At 57.8% G+C, this 15,074-nt stretch overlaps 3 protein-coding genes across 4 annotated transcripts; 1 reads left to right on the plus strand and 2 right to left on the minus strand.

The window, feature by feature from the left end:
• Positions 1 to 2,742: 2,742 nt before the first annotated feature.
• On the plus strand, positions 2,743 to 5,528 carry RNF26 (ring finger protein 26). Its single transcript, NM_001132065.1, is given in 1 exon segment — positions 2,743 to 5,528. A coding segment is annotated over 1 exon segment (1,302 nt). The 5' UTR covers positions 2,743 to 3,337; the 3' UTR covers positions 4,640 to 5,528.
• A 1,631-nt stretch (positions 5,529 to 7,159) lies between these two features.
• On the minus strand, positions 7,160 to 9,101 carry C1QTNF5 (C1q and TNF related 5). Of its 2 annotated transcripts, XM_054525253.2 has the most exons (3): positions 8,912 to 9,101; positions 8,401 to 8,657; positions 7,160 to 8,065 (listed from the first exon to the last, which is right to left on the minus strand). In XM_054525253.2, the coding sequence occupies exons 2-3, from the start codon at positions 8,612 to 8,614 to the stop codon at positions 7,548 to 7,550; spliced, it is 732 nt and encodes a 243-aa protein (XP_054381228.1). In that variant the 5' UTR covers positions 8,615 to 8,657; positions 8,912 to 9,101; the 3' UTR covers positions 7,160 to 7,547. The 2 variants fall into 2 exon arrangements, with proteins under 2 accessions (XP_054381228.1, XP_063567533.1); XM_063711463.1 differs by lacking the exon at positions 8,912 to 9,101 and having other exon boundaries at positions 8,401 to 8,794.
• A 654-nt stretch (positions 9,102 to 9,755) lies between these two features.
• Positions 9,756 to 14,758, minus strand: MFRP (membrane frizzled-related protein). The gene is made up of 13 exons (XM_009247162.2): positions 14,705 to 14,758; positions 14,512 to 14,614; positions 14,287 to 14,400; positions 14,014 to 14,169; positions 13,660 to 13,873; positions 13,114 to 13,244; positions 12,861 to 12,986; positions 12,541 to 12,617; positions 12,030 to 12,178; positions 11,087 to 11,217; positions 10,812 to 10,943; positions 10,074 to 10,201; positions 9,756 to 9,988 (listed from the first exon to the last, which is right to left on the minus strand). Exons 1-13 carry the CDS (start codon positions 14,756 to 14,758, stop codon positions 9,764 to 9,766), a joined length of 1,740 nt encoding a protein of 579 aa, XP_009245437.1. The 3' UTR covers positions 9,756 to 9,763.
• Positions 14,759 to 15,074: the final 316 nt, after the last annotated feature.

Consider the following 15,074-nt stretch of genomic DNA (forward strand, 5'->3'; position numbering starts at 1 on the left):
GACAGAGCGAGACTCTGTCTCAAACAAACAAGTGCAGAAAAGCTAAAGAGCTTCTTTGGGCCTGAACCGTGTTGTTTGCAGAGCTGACGTTTGGGGTTATAGGCTTTTCTGTACCAGTAACGAGCACTGGATCCTGACTGATAGAGGACCCCAGGTGCTCCTTTATGGAGACATTTTTTGGCTATGTTTGTAATACTTGGGGTCCTCTCAAGCTTGGGTGGCACTGGGAGGGAACAGGGTAGAGTGTACAAGGATGAAAGCAAACCTTCTGTGACTGTATCTTTTTATAAAGTTTTGACTTTGGGACCCTGTAAATGATTTGCATAATTAAAAAACAAAATAAAAAAACCAACCTAAAACATGGCAATAATATAGATTTTACTGAATGCTTGATGAGGAGACGATGGGGAGGGCCATAATACACACAATAGCACAAAACAAAACCCCTGAATTAGACATTCTTTTCTGGTTTTTCCAATCTCTTAATCCTCAATCCTTCATAGTCTCTAAAAATCCCTTGTATTGTCCCAGCTAGAATCTTACGCTGAGCAGAACAAAACAAAACAAAAAAACCCCTGAAGTTAGCACAACAGCAGAAACCAACTGCCACCAGAGCAGGCCTCCAGAGGGCTTTACACTACATCTTCCATTAGAAAATACTGCAAGGATAGAGCTTCTAGGTGTTCAGCTTTCTCAATATCCGGCTTATTTTCTTCTCAATCCCTGGGACTAACATTGTCAAACAATTTGAACTTCCCCCGCAAAGCCAGTTGGAGTCTTTGTCCATGCCCAAAGCAGGATTACCTCCTAGGTTTCCTGGGAGTCAAGGGTTGTGGCTCATTAAAGAGGGCTTTGGATTAGTGAGTCTCAAATCACTCAAAGGGGAGGTCTTGGTCCTAAACGAATGGAAATACTCTCTTAGAGGATCCTGCCAACTCTGAGAAGGGCTTTACATGCTTCTTGCTGTGGAAAACTGGCCAGTTAATTGCACACAGTGCAGGCACAGCACGTTTGCCAAGTTTCACTTTGGACATATTGAGTAGGAAGCACCAGTGGGATACCCATGAACCGTTCATGTCCAGGAAGCAGCTGGAGCCTGAACTTTGCAGGACAGGTTCAGGCTGAAGACACAAATTTAGAAATCATTGTGTATACAGGAGAGGAGGCTATGATGGAAACAGAAAGAATATATGAAAGGGTAATGCTTCTGAGGCCAAGGGTGGAGGAAGTGGTCAGTGGCGTCAAGTGCTGCAGGAAGATTGATTAATAACAATAGTGTTCATTGGACAAGTAAGATCCCTGAAGAGGAGATGGTACGGGTGATGGGATCAACTATCTTGAAAGGGAGGTGGGCACATTCTCCAAGATTTGACACTGGCGGGAGGATGCAAGTAGGAAAATAAAAACATCAGCAACACATCACAACACAACAAACCATAACCTGGGCAGGGCCTGAGATCAGGGAGAGGAAAAGGTAGGAAGAAGCCAGAGGAGTTTCAGCGACTGCAGTCCTTCCTCTGCACTATAGCATAGCCCCTACCACGAATCCAAGGCCTCAGTAAAGGTTTGCTGCACACCTCAGCTTCTTATCAGTGATGCTTTGGAGAATGAAGGACTCCGAGGCAGTGTTCAGGGCAGAGTGAAAGGGTACGGACACTTTCAGGAGCCCAGGAGTGGAGATGGAGAATTCAACTCAAGTAGGAAATTCAGCAAAGGTGACCAGGGGAAAGATAAGTCCACTAGGAGTCTGTTAAGCATCCTTGGAGTTAGTAGAAAACACCAGGATTCCCAATATATTTGGGATAGGGTTTCAAATATATTTTGACTATTGTTTGAGTGTTAAAGAAAAGGGCAGGGCCGGGCTTGGTGGCTCACGCCTATAATCTCAGCACTTTGGGAGGCCGAGGCGGGTAGATCACGAGGTTCAGGAGTTCGAGGCCAGCCTGGCCAACATGGTGAAACCTCGTCTCTACTAAAAATACAAAAATTAGCCGGGTGAGGTGGTGGGCCCCTGTACTACCCGGGAGGCTGAGGCAGGAGAATCGCTTGAACCCGGGAGGCAGAAGTTGCAGTGAGCCGAGATCGCGCCACTGCACTCTAGGGTAGGAAGGCCCAGGGTAGGAAGCTGAGCGGTTTCTAAATCTGTAGCCCCTTTTTCTCAATGACAATGAAGTAATCTTCCGAGATGTTGAAAAACCTGGTGAGGAAAGTTTGGAGTAGCAGTTTGGGAATCCCCTGTAATAATCTGCTTTCCCTTGTGAACCGCAGGCACTGTCTTAACATTTTTTTGTATCCTCAGTGCACTGTAGGAGCTCAATAAATGATAGAATAGATAAATAAATAGAAGAGAATGAGGAGACGGATCTGAGCAGGCTGCGAAGGCGGTGCTATTCCAAAGCCCAGTCCAGAGACAGTGACCTCCGACCCAAGCCAAAAAAAAAGCTCGCGTTCAGAGGCTGGGAGAAAGAACAGCTCCCAAATTGAGGGGAGTCCAAGGCCCTGCTCTTTTAGAGGGCGGGGCTAGGAGAGCGCATTCCGACGCTGCCCGTCAACGAACCAATCCCCGCCTCAAGGGGGAGGGGATTTAATCTGTCGCCGCTCCTTCCCTTTGGAAAGTAAATACGTTCGGGCGCCATTCAAACGGACCAATGAGTGATGGACGTTTTTGTGGTTGGCCCTCACCGATTGGCTGGAGTTTGTCGTCCCTCCCTCCTCGTCACGCCTCTGGCTCCACCCCTTTGCACACAAGATGGCGGCGCCCAGCGGAGTAGGGGCTGCGCTTGGGGTTTGTTGATGCTGGCTGCCTTTCCCACTCCCTTTTTGGGTGCAGAGCGCCGCTAGCGGGAGGACGGGGGCCGGGCGGGGACAGGGGCATCTGCGTAGCTGGACTGCGAGCCTACGCCCAGCTTGCGTCGACCCCACCCGGCCCCGGCCCGACCCGACGCGACCCGATCCGATCCGATCCCATTCCATCCGTTCCCTGTCTCCTCCGGGTCTGACCCATTGCCCGGCCGTGGTTCGCCACACCAGGCATCCAAAGCTGAGGTCGCTCCTACGGCCTGGGCTCGCCTTCGCTTTAGAGATGTTTGGCCTCTTCCCTCCCAAACAGCCCACCTTCAAAACCTGGATTCTTGGACTGGCACCTGGCCCCATTTCCCTCTACCAAGACTCCACTTCCCTCTTACCCACTTCTTCCTCAGATTCCTGGTACCCCCTGGGTTGGAGACTGCTCATTTTCCTTCCAAATTAATCCCAGACCCCCTAAATATTGACAACCTTGACAACCCCCCAACCGAGGAGCCAGACTTTGTTTTGGACTAACTTCCACAGCCCTGTCATGGAGGCAGTGTACCTGGTAGTGAATGGCGTGGGCCTGGTGCTGGACGTGCTGACCTTGGTGTTGGACCTCAACTTCCTGCTGGTGTCCTCCCTCCTGGCTTCCCTGGCCTGGCTCCTGGCCTTCGTCTACAACCTGCCGCACACGGTACTGACTAGTCTTCTGCACTTGGGCCGCGGAGTCTTGCTTTCATTGCTGGCCTTGATCGAAGCCGTGGTCCGGTTCACGTGTGGGGGCTTGCAGGCCTTGTGTACCCTGCTCTATAGCTGCTGCTCTGGCCTAGAGAGCCTAAAGCTCCTGGGGCACCTGGCCTCTCATGGGGCACTGCGGAGCAGGGAGATACTGCACCGGGGCGTCCTCAATGTGGTCTTCAATGGCCATGCTTTGCTGCGCCAGGCCTGTGACATCTGTGCCATTGCCATGAGTCTGGTGGCTTATGTGATTAACAGCCTGGTCAACATCTGCCTCATCGGCACTCAGAACCTCTTTTCCCTGGTGCTGGCCCTGTGGGATGCAGTGACCGGGCCTCTGTGGAGGATGACGGATGTAGTGGCTGCCTTCCTAGCCCACATTTCCAGCAGTGCTGTGGCCATGGCCATCCTCCTTTGGACACCCTGCCAACTAGCCCTGGAGCTGCTGGCCTCAGCTGCCCGCCTCCTGGCCAGCTTTGTGCTTGTCAATCTCACTGGCCTGGTGTTGCTAGCTTGCGTGCTGGCAGTGACGGTGACTGTGTTGCATCCGGACTTCACCCTGAGGCTGGCTACCCAGGCACTCAGCCAGCTCCATGCCCGGCCATCCTACCACCGTCTTCGAGAGGATGTCATGCGGCTCTCTCGCCTAGCACTGGGCTCGGAGGCCTGGCGCCGAGTCTGGAGCCGCAGCCTGCAGCTGGCGAGTTGGCCAAACCGGGGAGGGGCACCTGGAGCCCCCCAGGGTGACCCTGTGAGGCTGTTCTCGGTTAGGACCCGGAGACAGGACACTGTTCCTGAAGCGGGGCGCAGATCAGAGGCAGAAGAGGAGGAGGCCAGGACCATCAGAGCGACACCTGCCAGGGGCCGAGAGAGGCTCAACGAGGAGGAGCCTCCAGGTGGGCAAGACCCGTGGAAGTTGCTGAAGGAGCAAGAGGAGCGGAAGAAGTGTGTCATCTGCCAGGACCAGAGCAAGACGGTGTTGCTCCTGCCCTGCCGGCATCTGTGCCTGTGCCAGGCCTGCACTGAAATCCTGATGCGCCACCCTGTCTACCACCGCAACTGCCCGCTCTGCCGCCGGGGCATCCTGCAGACCCTCAATGTCTACCTCTGAAGACTCCTTCCCTGCCTGCCCACCCCTCCATGCTCCACGCAGACACTCACGCTAGGACAGCATTAACACCTCATCTCCGGGTCCTGGTCTGAATCCCCTCCTGCACCTGTGGCCGTCCTGCCATACATCCAGGACATTGAGATGGAAGACTATGATCTGGGTGGGGGCAGGATAACATAGCTTCTCCTTACCCAGTGGGTCCCTTCGATGCTGAGGGTGGCGAGTATGTCACTATGCAAGGACCCTGAGACTATTTGCTGTGGGCTGTCCTCCAGCCTGCCCAGGGCCCATCCACATGCCTCTGGGGTTACCCCTGTCTGCTTCTGGTTTTTCTGTTGGAGATCTGTAGGTCCTTTTCCTGCCTCCTTCACATTTCCTCCCCAGCTTTTGCGGCCACAACACATCAGTGTCATTTGGGTGTTTTGGCAACTCAGGGGCCTTCAGATGATCTTGAACCTTTGTTTTCAGCCAGAGCCCCTGTGCCCTGGTAGGCTTTGGGGTTAGTATCCCTCGGGTGCCCTCAGAGCCACCTCTGCCTGTCATCGTCTGATGAGGCTCCCTCCCAACCTGATGCAAAAGCTGGGCTCAGGAGTTTACCCCTGGGATGGGGGATGCATCTGCACCTGACTTTGGGGCCACGTGCCCTCTGGCACCCCAGCTCACTGGGAGTCTCAGGAGGGATAACCAGATTTCTGCTCATTCCCCTTTCACTCCCACATCACACAGAAAAATGGCATTCCTCTCTGTCTCTCCCTGGCATTGGAGAGGGTAGACTGTGCACATTTCACTAGGGTCCAAATACAGAAGGGGCCAAGGCCCAGGGGCTTGCAGCTTCCTGAGGGGTCTCTGGCCCAGTTTCCAATGAATAAAGTTCTCTTGACAGCTCTGACAGTCTCTGTGTGCATCCCTGCAAGGGAGCAGTTGGTCAAGGCAACAGACCCTGCATCAGGGTCCTTCAGCCCTGCCAGAGTGAGAAGTGTGGGCTGTGGGAGTACCTAGGCTTTACAGAGGGGGACAGGGAAGGAGCTAAGATAGGCTGGGAAGACTATGTCATGGGGAGAGTGCATGCCAGGCATAGCTCTGTGAGTTCTCATCCCTTCTGATTTGTCCCCTCTCGCACACATGGCTTTCGAAAAGCCTTCTGTATTTTTTCTATTTTTTCCCAAATTAAGCCCTTGTAGAGAGGAATGTGAACCATCTCACCCCTTGAGTCAACCTTCCCAGCTCTTCCTCCAGGCCAGTCTTCGTGGAAGGGAGCATGGGGTTCCTGCTGCCTGGAGTCCAGTCTACCCTCGGATCCCAGGAGGAGCTGGTGTGTGTCTCTGTGTGTCTTGGCATGGGGGTCTGGTGCAGGGCTGGGCTGGAGTGTGGCTGCGGGACCTCCTGGTGGAGGCTGCCTAAGGCCTGTCTCTAGCTCACATTTGGGGCTCAGTCCCCATTGGCTGTATCTGCCCTCACATGACCAGCAGAAGAGCAGGGGCACTCCCCCATAATTGTATGTTCTGTCTGGGACCACAGTGCCTGGGACTGCCTTCAGGAAGGGGGTGCCGGTAGCTCAGAAAGAAACTCTGAGGAGAGGCCCCCCCCGCTTCTTTGGGTTGAGGCCGTGCAGATGGGGCTGGGCAGTCCTGGTTTGTTAGTCATTGGGTTGGGGGTGGGCCCCAGGGGTGGGGGGAGCCTTGAGGGGCTTTGTGGTTAGCCTCAGACACAGTGGCTCGGCCCACCCAGGCTATGCCCAGCACAGTGGGGGAGGGCTCCTCATCTCCACCTCAGAACTGGGAGGGCTTGGCACTTGCTCTTTCCTTCCCTCAATCCCGGACAGGGAGCTGAGCAAGGAGAGGCCTGGCTCCTTCCAGTCTCTGTTTAATGTGGAGATAAACATTTTATGATAGAAGATAAACTTCCTGAGTTGGGAGTGAAGGACCCCCCCTTTTCTTCCATCCGCATCTGGAATTCCTTTGGCCGACCTCAATACCCCTCCTCCCCCTCACCCCCCATAGTCAGGAGCTCAAGCGACCCAGGATCCCTGCGGCATTCTGGGGTCAGGGCACCCCCTTGTGGTCATCTCAGAAACTGCTTATCTTTAGACGCCCGGGGACGCCACTCACTCGGGTTACAGAGCAATAGCTTTCCGGTCATCTGGGGCAGGCAAGCAGCCAGAGCAGCCATGGACGAAAGTCCTCGGCTCTTTTTTGTTGGATCAGGGCAGGGGTATGTGTGGCGCAGGCAGCCCCTACGTGGTTCAGTTGGCATCTTTGAATTAGAAAAAGGTGCCCCCTTTCTCAAGGGTGGCTGGAGCCCCACACCCGGAGGGCATCCCGCTGTCAGACACTCCCATTCACAACCTAGGTGGCGGCTCTGTGGAGCAGCCTCTCATTCCGCAGGTCCGGCTTCCTGTATATCTGCCCCATATCTCTATTTAATCCAAGAACCCTCCCTTCTGCCTGAGCACCCCCTCCACACCATGATCCCAGAAACAGGGAACCCCCACCACTAAAGAAGAAAGGCTGGAGCCAGTAGGAGGGTTCTTAGATTTATTGAGTGATCTCTGAGAAAAGGGCCGGCCCCAGGAGCAGGAGGGGGTGGAGAGGATCCAGAGAAGCAGAGGACCAGGAAGAGAGCACCCCACCGTGGGCTCCTGGACCAGAGCAACTGGAGGACTCACACTTGCCAGCACAGCACACTCGTCTGGTCTTGGGCAGAAATCCAGCCACTGCCCCATGCTGCCAGACCTGATCGCAGACAGCCACTGTCCCCATTCCTTGCCAGCAGCAGGACGGAGAGGCCCCCTACCCCACCTCCCTAGTCATTCACAATATTCCAGGGGGGCCAGCCCTCCTGGATGACCTGGTTGTCAGCGTCACACCCTCCTTCTAGGAGTGAGCGTGAGCTCACTTTGCAGTGGGCACTAAGCGAAGACTGGGGAGCTGTGCCAGTCAGAGTACACCAGAAATCCGGAGAAGGTGCTGTCTGTCTTGATGCTGGCATAGATGCCAATGTAGTCACCCACACCCACCTGCACCCACACTTGGTCCTCAGGCTCCAGCCTCACCATGGCGCCTCCCGAGAGCGAGGCTGGCTTGGGCCACCCCCCGAAAAACTGGAAGAAAGAGGCAATGGATTCGCCATTCTTCACCAGATCAAACTGCAGGCTGGCCCGGTAGACGGTGGCATGGACGGCGAAGTAGTAGACCCCAGGCACCTGGCAGGTGAACTTGCCGGTGACGGCGTCGTAATGTCCCTGCTCGTTCACCAGCACGCGGTCGAAGGGCAAGGGTGCGTCAGACGGCGGAGGCACCCGGCTCTCGGAGCGCTTGGCGCTGAAGGCGGATCGCGGAGGCACAGAGCACTCCCCGGCAGGCCCGGTGGGCCCCGCAGGTCCCGCCTCTCCTCGCGGCCCGGGCTCCCCTCGAGGTCCCGGCAGTCCTGCGGGGTAAGTGGGGCGGCAGGGTGAGAGTAGCGGCGGCTTAGCCCGCAGCGGGGCGGCGACTCTAAGGTCACTGTACCCCTCCCCGCCCCTGCCTGAGCTTCGGCCAGCGCCTTCTCCCGCACGGGTACCTCCTCCACCCCTTCCCGCAGGGCAGATCTAGGGGGCTGGCCAAGGGGGCTCCCGCCGCCTGGGCCCCTCCCCGGCTCAGGGCTGCAAAGCGCGGGGAGTGGCGCCCCCTGGCGGGAGCCCCGAGTCCCGGGCACCGAGAGCTGGAGCTGCGGCCGCGCCTGCTCGGACATCGCCACCGATAGCCGCGGCGGTGCCTTCTTACCCGGCCTCCCGCCCTCGCCTTTCTCTCCCGGAGCCCCGGGCGCGCCGTCGCGGCCGTCGCGGCCATCGCGGCCCGGCAAGCCCTGGCTGCCATGGTGGCCCGGCGTGCCTGGAAGGCCGGGGTGCCCCGGGCACAGGCTGGGGATCTTGTTGTCGTCCAGTGGGGGCGAGCCGGCCGCCAGGCCCAGGAGCAGCAGGACGAGGAGCGGCCTCATAGCGCTGGCACCGGGAGCCCGGACGCCGGGGTCCTCTCGCAGTCTGTGGACCAGGCAGGACTGGAGTTGGGACCCAGAATCCTGGGACCTGCCTCGCTCCCCACCCCGGCGCTGCCCAGTCGGTCCCCACCCCACTGCCGTGCCCCTGAGGCTGAGCGCTCGCAGGGCCGAGCACCCGGAGAGCGCAGGCAGGCGAGAGAGGGTGGGAGCGGCCAGCGCTCCCTCCCACCGCTGGCCCGCGCCAGCCTTTCCCACAGTCCCCTCCCCAGCCCCTTTCCCCTCCTCCGCCAGACTCACCCCCCCTCCCGGCTCCCCGATGGCCTCCTTCGGGGCGCTCGCTACTCCGGACCCTCCAGTTGGTGGTGCTCCAGCCCCCGCGCTTCTCCCCGGCCAGGCGCCCCCTGCCCTGCCGTCACCCCAATCCTGGTTCGCTCCCTGCCGGCTCCGCTTTCCTCCTCCCAGACTCCAAGAGGAAACCAGTTGTTCAGGGGCCAAGAGCTCCCGGACCGGGAAATAGCTGGGAAATAACTCGTGGTGTCGCCCGGCGGCCGGCCAAAGTTTGGGGGGAGAAAGGAGGGGGAGAGAGACTTGAGCAGCGCACAGAGAGGCAGAACTTCGAGAGACGGACACACAGGGCACCTCCTGTTCCCAGGGCCAGAGGAGAGGCGGGGCAGTGGCAGAGACCAAGGACCAGACTCCATTTCAGGGAGAAATACGCAGAGAGATGAGGGTGGAGAGTTCTGGAGGCAGACAGCCAGTTGGATCCCTAGGGCCTAGGACAGGACCTGCCACATGAGTAGATGCTCGGTACATTTTTGTTGAATCAAGGAAAAGGTCAGAAGGCAGGCGATGTAGAAGCTGAAAAAGCAGATGGAAAGGGGAAGAGGCCTGGATGGGAAGCGGTCTCGATTGTCCGGTGCCACAGGGTGGGGCCAGTCAGCAGCCTGGGACCGGTAAAGGGACAGGAAGGAGCAGGGAGGGTGGTAGGGTCCCATGAGCCCCAGCTGAGGACTTCTCTTCCCCCTCCCTGGGTGTCCCAGAGAAGGATGGGTAGAGACCCTGCTGGTGCCCCTTCCTTTGTTCCCCTGAGTGCCAGGCCTGACCGGCAAAAGAGGACGGGCAGGAAGAGGGCAGGGGCCGGCTTCAGGGTCAGGGCTGGGCACAAGCTTCCAGGCCAGCTGCCTCTGGCAGCCTGTTGCAGTTGAAGGGCCAGGGGGTGCCCAGTAGTGCCAGGCCAGACTGGCACTGGTGCTCTGCTTCCTGGCAGACAGAGCGGCAAGGGGGCAGAACACTGCCTAGTGGGGTGCAACGGGGCACAAGCAGCCCACACAGGAGCCTCCGGAAATTCTGGTAGCAGGGCAGGCTTGTCAGGCTCTGTGGAGGGAGAGTGGCCTTCAGGCACCTGCTCCCAGGCTCCCTCCCCTCCCAGGCCCGCCCTCCTTCCCTCCACCCAGAAGACCTTGTAACCGCTGAGGACCTCTACCACCTCCTCCTGGGTGGTCATGCCCACCCAGATGTTAGGGAAGGCCGTGGTGTTGTAGCTCAGACCGAGGCACATCTCCACCCGGACAGGCTCACAGGCCAGCTCTGCAGGGGTGGAGGGGAGGGCCACTGTGGGGACTGCTCACTGGCTGTGTGGCCTGTGGCAAGTCAGCGAATCGCTTGGTCCTGTGTGTACGTGGGTCCAGTGGGTGTGGTTGTGAGGAAGCAAGAGGATAACAAGGAGACAGGCTGTACACACTCTGAGGATCCCTGCCATCCCTGAGAGCCTGCTCCAGCATCCTTTGCCAGCCCTGGGCATCACGCAGGCACGTCTTTGATCTCAGGGAACATGGGGCACCCATGTTTGCAGGGACCATTTGGGCATCTGGAAGAAACCCCCTGCTCTGTGTAAAAGATGACTTCATCTTTGGTGTGGGCTGTGGAAAGGGGCTCTGGGTGACAGAAGGGACTGGTTCTTGAAGCCCCACCACTGATTCCCAGATTCCCATTTCCCTTGGGGTGACACTCAGTACCATTGCCACCACCAGCTGAGTATCTTCCAGGACTCTATGAAGTGGTCCCAGAGTCAGGATGGTGAGGCCAGCTGGCCCCGCCCCCTCAGGGAGGATGGGATGGGACACTATGCAGTACGGCAGCAGGGTTCTGTGAGGTGGGCACCCAGCCTGCTCAGGGTCCCCAGGGGCAGGCTTCTCACCTGGGGGTGGGAACAAGGGGCTGCTGCAGTTGTCATCGCTGCCATCGGTGCAGTCTCTCCACATGTCACACATCCACTGCACACCCTTACACCCTCCTGCCTGGCAGGAGAGCTCACTGGGCCCACAGGGGTCTGCAGGCACAAGGGGCATGGCAGTGCCCGGGACATACCTACACCCCCAGTACCCCCAGAGTGTCCTGACCAGGGTCCAGAGCCCTTCTCTGTCCCCTGGAGGTGCCTCTACTGCCCACACCCGCTTGCCCAGGGGCACCTACTCTCCGTGGCATTGAAGGCCAGGTAGGTGGCTGAGAAGCCTCCACTGCTGATGCCATGATCTGTCCTAAAGAGCACAGCCAGCTCATGGTGCGAGGAGACGAGGTGGGGGGGTGGCTCTGCTCCACAGAACCTGCCCAAAGCAGACAGGTGTTCTGGGCACCAGCCCTGGGTGACTGAGGGGGCACTGCAGCCTCCCACAGGCCTGACTCTGAGCTGGGAGCCCTGGATGATGCCAAAGGTGATGGGAGACACACGGTTAGGGTCTGGTGAGGAAGACACACATATTCAGCAGGCAAAGCATTAAACAAACTGCTTGAACTTGAGCCACTTCGAGATGGGGAAAAATCAGCGAAGCAGCCTGGCATTGTGGCTCACACCTGTAATCCCAGCATTTTGGGAGGCTGAGTCGGGAGGATCACTTGAGCCCAGGAGTTTGAAACCAGCCTGGGCAATATAGTAAGACTTTGTCTTTACAAAAAAATTAAAAAAATAAATTATCTGGGCGTGGTGGCATGTGCCTGTGATCCCAGCTACTTAGGAGGCTGAGGTGGAAGGAGCGCTTGAACCTGGGAGGTCGAGGCAGCAGTGAGCCATGATGGCGCTACCGCACTCCCGCCTGGGTGACAAAGTGAGACCCTGCTTCAAAAAAAGAAGAAAAAGAAAAATCACTGAGGGTTTGTAGGGGAGGTGGAAGTGACCCCTGCCGGTGGGGAGGAACTGGGGCAGGGAGAGGTTTGGGGAAGGACCTCCTGTGGACAGGGAGAGTGTAGGGTGAAGGTTTTGAGGTGAGAGCTGTCTTTAGGGTGATGGTGAAGAGAACTCCAGCCTGGAGTAGCAGAAGAAAATGAAGTTGGGGAATGGAATGTGCTGGGCTGACATGGAAGCCGGGGGTGGCAGACAGTGAGGATGGAGTTATCCGTGGCTCTTCCCTGGCTCCTGTACCTGCCCAGGAGGCTGAAGGCCCCTGAGCTGCTGGTCTCATACACCTCCACATAGTCAAACTTGCACTCGTCCTGAGCCTCCAGGCTGAAGTTGTGGAACTGTAGTTCTATGCTGTGTCCGGCAGGCACCGAGATATGCCAGGTGCAGAGCTGGGGGAGGGCACAGGTGGAACAATTCATGGCCCCTTCTCCTGTCTCATCCTGGGCACCCAGGCTGAGCTCCAGAAGGGTCTTCTTCCCCTACTGCCAGCTGGGGGGTGGGGTGGCGCTTTCATCATTGGTGGCTCTTAAGGGCCTTTAATTTACCTGGTTTCAGAGGTGAGTTGACCCAGTGTGGGAACATCTGGATACACATCAGGCACTTAATAATATTCTCCCATCCCCCGTCTGCTTGATCTCTGACCTTCCCAAGTAGAAGGTAGTGTCTACCATGCCGTTCCCATTACACTAACTTGGGGGCTCAGGTGCTTCTGTGTGTGCCCCTCCCCCTCTGCATGGAGCACGGCGCTTACCTGTTGGTGAGGGTACTGCTGCAGGTAGCTGGGAGTAGAGAAAGTGCCCTGGAGCCCAGTCAGATTCCCCCCACACCCTGTAGAGAGGTGGAAGGGCTCATGAGTTTGCTAGGATCTGTGCCTCCATCCAATAGGGCTGGCAGTGATTGCAGAGCAAGAGTTTTGGCCATGCCCACGGGAAACAAGTTCTGGGCCAAAGAATGACTGAGCAGGAAATGCTGGCAGAAGCCCTGGTTTGAGACTGGACCAGAGCTGGGGAGCCCAGCTTGAACCCAGATCAGACGCCTGAAGAGAGGACCCCCCCCATGCCTGGCCCGTACCTGAGAACTTGGCACTGCAATTGGTCTCATCACTGCCATCAGCACAGTTGGCAAAACCATCACACACTGAGTCAGGTAGCAGGCAGATGAGCTGGTCACAGTGGAACTCATCGTGGGCACAGCTCCCTGGATGTGGGCACCAGGAGTCAGGGAGGCCCGGAGTCTCCACCCCTTTGACAGGGCTGGGAGTGGGTGGAAGGGAAGAAAGTGGACACTCAACAGGCAGCTGGGGACACGGTGGGAACACACTCACCATGCCCAGGGGCCACAGCCTGGTACCAGGCATGGAAACCAAATCCTTCCACACTGCTGTCAGAGACGAAGACCACCAGGAGGTGGCTGGCATTGGTGTTGAGCGTAGGGGGAGGCACCCTTCCACAAACCCTGCAAGAAGCCAGGTTGGGGGTGATGGAGCCTCCAAGAGCAGGGCCAGCCAGAGAGGAGCTTGCCTGGGCCTTGCAGTCCTATTTTCTCAACCCCCAAACTGGTGACCGTGTGGTCAAAAAGGCTCCTCTGATGTCCCAGGGAGCTCTGACCTTCCTAGCACCTGCACATTTATCCTTGTAGCATTTACTCATGGGGAGATAGGCAGGAGATCCGTGTTACAGACTAGGAAACAGGTCAGAGAGGGGAAGTGATCTTCCTCACGGCACACAGCAAGGTGGTGGCATAGCTGGGCCCAGAGGTCTAGTCTCTCAGTTTCTTCCTCGGTTAGCCCTTCCCCCTGCCACTCCCTGATTCTGCTCTTTAGATAGTGGTTCAGGACACGGTGCGATGTCCTGGGGACAGAGGGACCTACCTGAGGAGGGGGCCTTCAGGCTCGGGGGAGAGTTCCAAGCGATCAAAAAGGCAAGAGGCCACACTCTCTATGCTGAGGGCTTCAATCTTGAGCTGTATTGCATGGTCTGTGGCCACCTGGATATGCCACACGCAGTGGGCGTTGGGGGGGTAAGGGTCTGGGTAGTTAGGGCTGCTGAAGAAGCCCCTCGGGCCAGAGAGGAGGCCTCCACAGGCTGCAGAGATGGAGGTTAGAGTTCAGAGGTCAAAAGGAGTGAGGTCCTTTATTCTCCAAGGTGCCTCTTCCTCACCCTCCCCTCAACCCCACCCCGTCATCTTGGGCCCTTCTCCCGGAAGATCTGCCCCCAGTACTCACTGGACTGCAGGGAGGGGCTCATGCCTGACTCCTGCTGCCCTTTAGGGGTCCCAGCTGCCTGAGAGGTGGTGATGGTGGGGGTGGTGGTTGTCGTGGTAAGGCCTCCGGCAGGCAGTGGGCTATGGGACGCCCCAGATGGGGGTGCAGCCTGCAGCTCTGGAGGCGAGAAGATGGAGGGTGGCCTTCAGAAGAGCTGGGTCCTGGGAGGCTGGGAGAGCGGCTCATGGAGTTTCATTCCAAAGCCCTATTTTCAAGCTGTCCCCGGGTACTTACGGGCCAGGATGATGGCCACCAGCAGCCCGAGCAGCAGGAGCAGCAGGCTGGAGAGCAGGAGGACACAGAGCCAGGAGAAGCGGCAGTCTGGCCGTAGCCCTCGAGGACGCCGACCTGTGGGTCGGCAGGGGGGTTTTGAAAGCCCCTTCTGTTGGGCATTCCTCATGCTGTCCTTGGCTCCTGGGCCTCTCTGTCCTCCCCCAGGTCACCCCCTGGGATGGTTACCATGCCAGGGAGCTGGGACACTGTAGCTGGCATCCTCTGGGAACACTGGGGGAGGGCAGGGTGGCCCAGACTCAGGCTCGAAGGCAGGATTGCAGAACTCGGTCTGGAAGGGAGAGACTTGAGGGCTGAGGGCTGATGGCAGTGGTGACCACTGGTGCTGGGTCTTAGGAGCATGATTCTATGTGGCCCTTACCTTGCTCGATTCTGTTGCCTCCACGCAGAGGATGACATCTGAGAAGTCCTTCATGGCCCAAGGCTCTGCATGGCTTTCTGGAGTCCCTGTGACAGCCCAAGACCCCCAAGGGCCCACTCTCTGACCACAGACTCCCTGTCAAAGGGGCAGCCTCTACTACCCGAGGGAAAAGGCTGCCAGGCTAGACCAGCTCTTGGGCTGTCCTTGGTAGAGTGGTTTGGCTTATGGGCTACTCTGTCTCTGTGTGGGGGAAGGGATGGCAGCCAGGAGGAATTCACAAAGGCACGAAATGGTCCCTTAATCCAACTCAGCTGAGGATGCTGAGGTCAAGCCCCTGGCACAGGGTGGCAGTTCTTAAAGGCACAGGCGG

The sequence above is a fragment of the Pongo abelii genome, chromosome 9 (assembly GCF_028885655.2).
Source record: "Pongo abelii isolate AG06213 chromosome 9, NHGRI_mPonAbe1-v2.0_pri, whole genome shotgun sequence".
Lineage (NCBI taxonomy): Eukaryota > Metazoa > Chordata > Mammalia > Primates > Hominidae > Pongo > Pongo abelii.